Source organism: Mastomys coucha, unplaced genomic scaffold, assembly GCF_008632895.1.
Source record: "Mastomys coucha isolate ucsf_1 unplaced genomic scaffold, UCSF_Mcou_1 pScaffold20, whole genome shotgun sequence".
In the NCBI taxonomy this organism is placed as follows: domain Eukaryota; kingdom Metazoa; phylum Chordata; class Mammalia; order Rodentia; family Muridae; genus Mastomys; species Mastomys coucha.
Genome location: NW_022196903.1, coordinates 141,649,217 through 141,659,446, shown reverse-complemented (window position 1 = coordinate 141,659,446; position 10,230 = coordinate 141,649,217). Strand labels below are relative to the sequence as shown.

At 42.8% G+C, this 10,230-nt stretch overlaps 1 protein-coding gene across 6 annotated transcripts in view; it reads right to left on the bottom strand.

Moving 5' to 3' along the window:
- The window catches only part of Ccdc91 (coiled-coil domain containing 91), a 168,236-nt gene that overhangs the window by 19,841 nt on the left and 138,165 nt on the right, over positions 1-10,230 (bottom strand). For all 6 annotated transcript variants that reach the window (XM_031383943.1, XM_031383939.1, XM_031383938.1 and 3 more), the window contains one exon: positions 6,909-7,022. In XM_031383943.1, the coding sequence (XP_031239803.1) occupies positions 6,909-7,022 (114 nt within the window). The remainder of the gene's footprint in view (positions 1-6,908; positions 7,023-10,230) is intronic.

The window sequence follows — 10,230 nt, the reverse complement described above, 5'->3', positions numbered from 1 at the left end:
AGCTGAAGGGTTTGTAGCCCCTTAGGACGAACAACAATATGAACTAACTAGTACCCTCAGAGCTCCCAAGTATTCAACCACCAACCAAAGACTATACATGGTGGGGCTGATTGTTCTGGCAGCATGTGTATAATAGAGGATTACAAAGTCAATCATCAAGGGGAGGAGAGGCCCTTGGCCCTGTGAAGATTCTGTGCCCCAGTGTAGGGGAATGCCAGGGCCAATAAGTGGGAGAGGGTGGAGTGGCAAGCATGGGGAAGGGGGAAGCAACAGGGGTTTTTTCTTGTTGTTTTTGTTTGTTTGTTTGTTTGTTTTTTGGAGGGGAAACTTGGAAAGGAGAAATCATATGACATGTAAATAAAGAAAGTATCTAATTAAAAACTAAAAAAAGTAAAAGAAAAAATACATGTATAAAATGTCATAATGGAAATTTATTATGTAATAAAAAAGCACAATAAATTTTTTTAAAAAAAGAAAAAAGTACTTAGCTACAGGAAATACTAGTTCTGCATTGCTTGCTTCCATGTTACCAAAGGAAAATTGATTTTTTTTTAAGACATCCTCTTAGCCAACTTAACTTCAAATTTAACAAAATTATGGCTTTTTTTGACTCAGTTTTCTTAACTTGTTACATACAACCAAACCAAACAGAACCTTATTTTAAATAACAACTTGTATGTCTGGATACACTTCAAGGAGACCCAGTGAGGCTCTGCATGGTAGGCTCCTCTTTTTCTCAGTGCCCAAGGGAAGCATGATGTGAACTGAGTTTGGCATTACCCCACGCGAAGAAAAGTGCTGAAGAATGTAAAGTCCTGTTGGAGGCTTCACAGCAAAGTCCTTAGCGCCATCCATGTGAGGCTAAGATACGGCTGGAGGCATGGCAGGCAGGCAGAGCTTGGTGAAGCGGAGTCGGACCATAGCGGGGAAGGAATGAGCTACTCTCCACAGACGGGTTTCTGATTTGAAATAGAAAATAACCCTGGACTGCCTCTGCAGTAAAGAAAGGGCAATTTGTGAAAACAGAAGATTTGGTCTCTTACAGGAATAAGCAAATGTACATACACAGCATTTGTTGTACACTGCCTTTCCTGGGGTCCTTGGTGCCACCCTAGGTCTTCGCCCAATAGGCATGGTAACTAGCAGAACAATATGGGGGGCGTAGGCCTATGGTACTGGTGGTAGAACTGCCTGAGATCTTGGGAGAGGCTGAGGAGAGCAGAAATCCATGATGTAGCTTCCTTGAGGTTGCAATCCATGAAGGGTGGGACTCTGTAGTGATGCAGTTGTTTGGGGTCACCAAGGCTCCTGCTGGAACCCCCACCTGTGCTCTGTAAACAAGCCCAGAAAACTCACTGGTGTCATCAAGCTGGACTGTAGTTGAACTAATTTAAATTTATCCCTGTCTAGCTTACGAATGAATGAGACTCAGACTTTGGTTATTCTATTTGGCTTTGACAATTACTGGGGGAGGGGATAACCCATAATCTATTTCTCTAATTGCTGGCCTGGCTACCTCCCCTGCAGTATACCCCAAAGACTTGCTGTTTCTCCTGGCTGTGTGCCATGTATGTCTCCTCTCATGGTGGCTTCCTCCTTTCTTAAGCCCTTCTTCCTTCTCCTCTCTGCCACCCTCCACCAGGTAACTCAAAGCCTGCCTACCTCTAAACCTTCCAGTATTGGTTGTAGCCACTTTTATATAACCAATAGTATTAAATTAAGGTTTGCTCAACAAAAATTGGTAAATGTGAGAACCTACTCACTTATAGGCTACTAGACTTTTGGGGTATAGAATTTAGCATTACAATACATAGCAACAGACCAAATCTCAAGAGAGGTAGGCAAGGCTTCAGTTCTCACGCTTGGAGTCTAAGGAGATATGGAGAGTAAGGAAGGAGAGGGAGAAAGGAGAAGTGGCCATGAGAGGAGATGGTTCATGAGCGCATGGCCATAAGGATCAGCTGTTGGAGTAGGAGTGACCCAGGCAGAACATGGCAAATGATATCTCATGGTTTCTAATAGAGAAATAAACAAAACAGCATAGAGGGTTGATAGCTGCCCAGCTCTGGGGATTTAAGGCTTACTGTAAACATAGGGTTATGTCTTTCATTTGGGAAGACCATCAAACCTAGCTTCATTCTTTAGTCTCCACTTTGCCCACCCCGAAGTCAAAGCATAGACTTAAGAATCCAACTGCCACTTTCTGCCCCTGTGACTTGGAAGCTGTTACTACTGGCTTCTGGGTGTGGAGATGCAGAGCCACATGCCCTCTCTTCAGATCTCCTTAGGCTAGTGGGTGGCTTAGGGAGATGACATATGAGAATGGCTTCATCATGGTTATCACATCAAGTTCTCACTTCAGACCTCCATAACTTCTTCCAGATACAATCTTTGTATTTCCTTCTTGGTGATCCATTATTTGTACCATGAGACTTTTAGCCATTACCAGTACAACACTTACTATTTGAACTATTTCAAAATAATGTCATCAAAATCATAAGCCTTCAACAGCAGTGTAATGGCCGTATGTGATGGTCTGATGGACAGACAGATGGCATGGCCGCTGCTCACATGTCTGTGAATAGTCCCAAGGGTGACCTATTGCAAAGACACTTTAGATCAGGAATTCAGGTCAAGAAGGTGAAGCAGAGACAGGCTTGAGGTTCAGTGTATTTACAAGGTATAGACCCTCAAGGAGGGATGCAGGACAGCAATCAGCACACAGAGCACACTTGTACTGACTACGAAGCCACAGGACCCTTTCAACCTGCACAGATGGTTGGCTCTGCTAGGGTTTCTTCCACATGAAATGTGCTATGCTTCACTTTCAGGGAGGATGCTCATGGGGCCACTTGGCAAGGCAGCTTGTACTGACTGATTTCACTGACTCTGATGGTTTAAATGAAAACAGAACTGAGAAACCAGTCAACAGGGTGCAGTGTTCACTGTCACGTGCCTCATTTCAGGAAAGCAATCTCAAATTATGACATCCAAATCAAAAGCTACAATGGGTCCTATGGGCCTTGACACTGACATACGCCTATATTTATTCTTTTCTGTCTACAGAGCTGGTCCAGGCCACTCAGGAGGTTCGATTGATTAGGATGGGGGAAGTGGGGGCAGGCTGGCCAAGGACAGAAGAATGGCACTGCCTCCACACAGACGTATAAACAACATAAAAGAATAGTTCTTGTAATGCCAAGATTTATACCAAGAACTGAAAAGCCTTCAGGACACTCAGCAGCTGTCAGGAACATGTTGTTAATACTCTTGGTGGACCGTCAGAACCATGAGGAGACTGACAACAGCACAAGTGTCAATATCACCATGACAAGGAAAACACAAAGCAGTGGTGTGACAGTCTCTCTAGAGTTGTCTGAATTCTAGTGACTGTAACTATTAGAAGTAAGGATCCCATTGGCTCAGTGTTGCTTATAACAGCTTCAAGTGAAATCCCAGGGGACTGCAACAAGGCTTAGCTATAATTAAAAAAATTCTAACAATGTCTTGGCCAAAAACCTTTGAAGTAAAGGTAATTGCTCCTTACTCCCTTCTAAAAATCTAAATTAAAAAAATCCTCCAAGTGAAGGTTACTTTCCTGGAGGTGATTTTGAAAACACGAGCCATAATTCTGGTTCTTAAGAGGAAAAAATAATAATCCTTTATTACATTTGGATGAGATTTTATTTTTAGGAATCTCTGCCTGGCTGTGAATGGCTGCTGCTTGCTGGATGTTATTCACACTTCCTCTGTCACAGCGAGCTCATGTGTAACAGTCTGAACTTACGGGATGGGCTGGAACTCTTCATTCTAGACTAAGGGCTATCGGTCTCTATAAACCACAAACTCTTCCTCCCTCCAGAAGTGTCTGGAATGAGGTCTTTCCGTTTCTCTGTAACCTCCCTTACACACAACAAAGGCTGTGGCACTACTGACTATACCCCGTGGCCTGGCAGTTTATATGACGAGGGAAAGACCTCTCTAGAACACTAGGAAATGCCAACCGCCCAGTTCCATGGTAGGAGACCAGGAGTATTACAGTGCAGAGAGCCCTCTGACCTCTGACTGAAGGCAGTGCTACTTCAATAAGAGATGGCAGAGGTTCTACTCAGCTGTTGCATGGTGAAGCCAGGCTGAGTGCAATACTTCAGAGAGGGGGTGTGAAGTTCCTGGAAAAGTTTATTTCATAAACAAGCAGAAGGGAGGATATGATATAAAATTGCAGGTGCTCTCAGAAAGCCTCAAAGCGAAATTAAAATTGATAAGGACACAGTGAGGTTACAGTCGAGTCAGTGTTCCTGTGGGTGCATTGCCAGTTCTCACAGTAAACACTTGGCTTAAACTTCTTAGGCTTTCCTGTTGCAGTTCCTTCTCTACTGTGTGAACAAAGTACAGATAACTAAGCCCACCAACTAGCAGACAACTAACAGATATTATGGAAAACTTTTGGAGTACTATGCTAAAAATCGACAGTGTTTTTCCTTCAGACCAAATTTAGAAAACTAACATAACATTTTCCCTTGGGTAGTAGTTTGGGTTTGCAGAAATACATTTTTTGGAAACTTTTAAAAAAAATTTTATCTTTTTTACTTATCCACTTTACATTTCACTCATTGTCCCCTCCCACAACCCTTCCCCTATCACCCATCCCCTTGCATACAAACTGTCTCATTAATTTTTCTGAGCATGCACTGAGATTAAATAACTAGTGTACAAGTAAGTCTAGATGTTTATACCAGATGAATGACAGCTGTATTTAAAGTTTAGTAACATCTCTGTTGACACTCAGAAAAAAAACAAAAATGCCATTAGAAATGTTTTCATAGAACAATATTGACCCTAGCTTCATCCTGGGTGTATTTTAACACTTAGTAGTCTTGAATTGATACAGACGTTTACAGAAAGCTCTTACCTCTTATGGTGACCTGTATTTCATGTTATATGAAAAATTTTAAATTACTAGAGAAACTTAGCATTTTGAATCTTCCATTCCATCATTTCTAAGTACTTTAGAAGTAGAAGCAAATGAGGAAACGTGGGGAAGAGAAATGTTCATTCCAAACTCCCCGGGTTTTGTGGCAGAGTTGAACCTTCTCCAGAACAAGGCCCCACAGAGCAGGAACCAGCTCTACAGGAGGCTCCTTCCAGCCAAGACTGGAGCTTACGGTTGCCACAACCAAGAGGCCTCTAAGGTGTCGGAGGTGAAGAACCTTAAGCTTGATCTAGTTAGTTAGTTAGTTAGTTAGTTTATTTGTTTTTAAGCTTGGGAAAGAAAAGGACTTTTTTTTTATCCTGAACATGTGATCTTTGATCAAAGAAACAAAGTAAACCAAACCAAACCAAGTCAACCAATCAGCCAACCAACCAAAATAAACAAATGAACGAACGAACAAATAAACAAACGAACAAACAAATGAATGAACAAATGAACAAACGAACGAACCCAAAAAACTACCATGCAAAAGAAGAAGAGGGGATGAGTTGCCTCAATTTAGGTTTGTTTGTTTGTTTGTTTTGGAAAGAGACAAGAATAGTAAGAATTTGCTAAAACAAACAAACAAACAAACAAACAAACAGTTTCCTCTCAGTTGGTTTATAAACTCTGAGTGTCCTTTATTTTCCAAAGTTTCTCTAAGCCCTAAGGCGATACATTAAAAGTGACCTGAAACAGTATGGATATTATTCTAGAGGAAGAAGGACACTCTTTTGGAAGACAGAAATACCCAGACATTCAAAGTTTCTCATGGTGTCACTCACAAACCTGCAATCCCAGGGCAAGTGGTAATGTCCCCATGAGCCTGCTGAGACCTCGACTACAACCTACCTGCTATGACCACGGCTGCGACCTCCTGTGTATCAGTGGCAGGACTGGGGGAAGGTCTCAGAGCTTACCCTGCAGCGCCAGCACCATCCTGAGCACACAGTTCTGCCAGTGAAACCTACCTGGCAACAAGTAGTTTCTGGGTATTTTTATGAACATGCTGAAGACATTGCTCAGAACAGTACTGAGGCAGCACAGAGTATGTCCTTACTCCACCTGCGTGTCCCATGTGCTGATTCATGACTACTCTACAATGTGGTGTTCTGTGTAAATCACACTGATAGCCAAAGAACAGGGAGAAGCAGGCAGTATGTGGGTGTCCATGTAATCACACTGATAGCCAGAGGAGGAGAGGCAGGCAGTGCAAACGGGGCCTGTTTTATTGTGCTGACACTCTTGTCAATGAACTTCACAAGTCAAACCAGGCTACTTCCCACAAACAGGCAACTGATAGATGGGCCTTCAGAAGGATTTAAAGGAACACAGGTCAAATGGCCGAGTCTACAATTAGTTCTTTAGGCAACTGACACACGGATCAAGGGACCTGAAAAAAGCATTCTTACTCTCACTAAAAACATTTTGAGAAACCACATAGTGCCTTTGACAGAAGAGTAATACAGCTTTGAAAACATAAAAAAATTACCCCCAAAAGGGTTTTGTAAATTTTCTTTGTTACATATCCTGTCTTAGATTAACATCTCCAATGTAGATTGGTTGATTTGGAAAAGTATATTAAGTATGGAGAAACAATCTGAATGTCTATCAACAAAGAAACTACACAAATACAACAAACCAAATCTGCAAATGTAAATCTGTAAATGCATGGCACTGTCCCTTCTCCAAGTCTAGAACTACCTTTCTGATAGGGACCTAGGGACCCAGCCAGAAGCTGCTCCCCGTTGCTTGTTACTGTCTGATGGGATGCCTGTAGAAATAACTGCTCAATATATGATTACTCAGGAAAACCACCTCCCAAGGAGATTACCCACTGTCTATCGAGGCATTTATCAAGATCTCGAATCCAGAGCATGTGGAGAGGTCTCTGCTGTCACAGGAGCTCAACACTGGGACCGGACAGCACACTTACCCTTCTCTGCTCTCTCACATACTCCACCAGCTCATCCCTCGTTCTCTTTACGGCTTCCTCCATGGCCTTTTCACTTCGTCGCTGCTCCTCTACTATTGCGGCCTTGACGGCTTCCTGTTTGGGAAGGAGAGCAGAGTGAGTACAGCTAGACACACTTGTGCCACTTATGTAAGTGAAAGGCCTCTCCAACAGGTGCAGCTTGCTCTGCTCCAGGTCAGGCTTTACAGAGGAATAGCCCCTTATAACAGCTTTTGGGAGCTGTTAGAGGCATTAGGAGGAAAGAAACAGATTAGCCATTTCCTGAAGAACGTGGTGAGGTTAACAGAGGCCACTTGGCTCCTCTGCAGCCTGTTCCTCTTGCTTTCTCCTCATCAGACTGCCTCCCTGTCCTCTGTATCCACACAAGACTTCAAACTCAACGCGCAGTCTTCTAAGAACATCCCACAGTCCAGTGGTTTCACCCATGCTGAGCTCTGTCACAACAGTCATCAGATGTGGTCTGGGCAGCTGCCTTATCCTTAGCCAGGTCAAGATGCTGAGACCTGGACAGCATGACTCCACTCTGTTAGCTGCTATCTGAAATGAGAGCTCCAGGGAGGGAAGAGGAACTCATTGCTTACTGATAGCTAATATTCCAAGGACAAACAGATTTCTCAGAAAGCAACAATATTTTCTGCAAAATAGTGCTTTATTGGTATATTTGTAGTTAAAAGTAAATAAAATAAAAAGTAGTGTGTGACTCAAATGAGTGTTAGAGAACACAAGTACTTAACTCCCAGCACAGACGCTTGGCATGTTTTCATTGGGTAACAATGCCAATGAGTGTTCTTTTCACTTCTAATTCCTGATGGCTCTTCCCACCCGTAGGTCTATGTACATTTTCTCAAACAGTTTAGACATGTATGTATGACCCAGAAAATGTAAAATAATGATTGTTACAAGTTTCTTTACTGTAGAAATTCTATAGAATGCAGGAAATGAGCATACAGTGATACAGGTACAAACATGTAAGCACATGCATTAAGCCTGTAAACATTAAAGAGTATAAACATGCAAACATGAGTCGAGTAGGAGGGGAGCTGGACACACAGAGACAGGGCTGCCTTGCACATTCTCTCATTGAATGCTTTCACCTGAAACAGACCCCCAGCACTTTTTAGGCTTACATTCTTTTATAGTGCGGCCTATTTTCCTTTATACAATTGTGTAATGACTCATTTCTTTTACCAGTTCTTAATTAGTAAGCCACATTTACTGTATGTATGTTAAGGTTTTAGAGTAAATGCATGATTTATTTTTATTTCTATGCATATTTAATACAATTAAGTATTATTTTAAAAGCTACACATGGTTACAGAAAGGCAGAGAAAGCAAGTGATTATGAGAGGGAATGTCAGGTTTCAGATGCCACAGAGTTCTCATTGTGGTCAGCAGCCTGCTCATGTGTCCATCTGTCAAATTACCTCTAACTACCCAACAGCATGTGTAACTAACAGTTCCAGGTCCTGGAGCTCCTATGTCCTTCTCTTGGCAAGCTGTAACATACCCACACAAACAGAAACAATGGGGTGAAAACAGATTTCAAAAGACACTTGGGCCAATGGGTGATGCTGACACTAACTTCAGGAGTTTCTAGGAAAGAAGTCACATATCTGCACAGTCACACAGCAGTGACTGTGTCCAGGGTTCTCCTGAATCCAGGGCTCTCAGTACCAAATGTGCACTGGCTTCCATTCCTGTCATGCACGTTGGCGCAATGTGTGGTCAGTCCTCTACAGCCATCCTAGCCTCTACCCAAAGCTGGCATCCGTCTGATCTTCTCACCATACACTTCAAACTACCTCTTAAACATGCTCAGAGAAAGGAGGAGTGTGAGTGAATTCTCATTCCCTTTACTGTGGAGAAGGGAGTGGCCTGTGTCTGCAGCCAGCAGCTCTGTTCACAAGTGTGCATGCACTTGAGATTGGTTTGTGGGATGCCAAGTAAGCGTTGCAGGCAATGGATTCACCTAGAGTTAAGAGTAAGTCTGGGTAAAACCTAATAAATGGAAACCCTGCTATTTCAGTATGGTAGGTGGTGTGATTTGTGGTAATGAGCACTAACAGAAGTTGGGTGGGTGCTAAGGTTTGGGTCTCAGTGTTCCCACAGAGGAGGCTTGGTCCATAGTGTAGCATTAAGGGGTGGGTCCTGAGGGAAGGTAGCTGTATCACTGAGAAATTTCAGAAGGGACTAGTCTTGTCCCAGTAGGCTCTTAGATCCTGCAAGTCTGAGTTATTATAAAAAAAAAGCAATCCTGGCCTCTGGACTCCTCAGTTCCTGGCTCACCAAGGTCTCAGCTTTTACATAACCACTGTTCTGCCACTGGCCTGCAGTGCGGGACCCAGGGGCCTCACTGGAGACAAACAGCAATGCTGCCTTTGCTGGACTTTCAGCCCCCAAATGGTTGAAGTAATTTTTGCTTTCTTCTCAGAATTTTTGAAATCACTTACATCATGCGCGCGCGCGCGCGTGTGCGCACACACACACACACACACACACACACACACACACGCAGGCAGGCACGCACGCACACACTCATGTAAGGTCTTGGATATGGAAGGAGACTGTTTCCAAGGAGAGAGAGTTCTGGTGTCCTACAGTACAGTAGGGTAACTACAGTGAAATTATTGACTTAGATTGTCTAAAATAAAAATGATAAATGTAAGAATGAGAGGAATATGTCAGCTACCCTGATCTAACATACAATATATATGTGTATTGAGACATTAGATCCCACTATAACTGTATATAGATTTACTATGTATTTATTAACAATAAAAGTAACAGATACTTGGGTGTCTCTGACGGGGGAGCCAAGTTCAAAGCCAACTTGAAAAATGTGGTGAGACCTTGTCTTAAAATAAGTGAGAGGAGAGCTGTGGGTGTGGCATGTTGCAGAGCGCTTGCTGCTCCAGGCTCACTTCCCCTATCGCTAAGTAAAATCACTTCAGTATAAAACGTCTCACTGGTTGAACTACAATTAGCAGTGTTTAAACAGAGGCATGGATATTTTTTGTACTTTTCTATATGTCAATAGACTTCCATTTCCACAAAAACTTAAAGCTCAAACTATGGTTCAGAAGGGTTTTCTAGACAATGAGGGAGGAAAAAGAAAATTGTGTATGTTAAAATCCATGTATTATGCAAAGTCATCTTGACTTTGAATTAATCTGCACTGGCACTGAATGCCAGAAGGAGACCATCTATAGGACACAGGGGCTCTAGGAACGCCACCCAGGAACCAGTACTACACAGGGGGCTCTAGGAACGCCACCCAGGAACC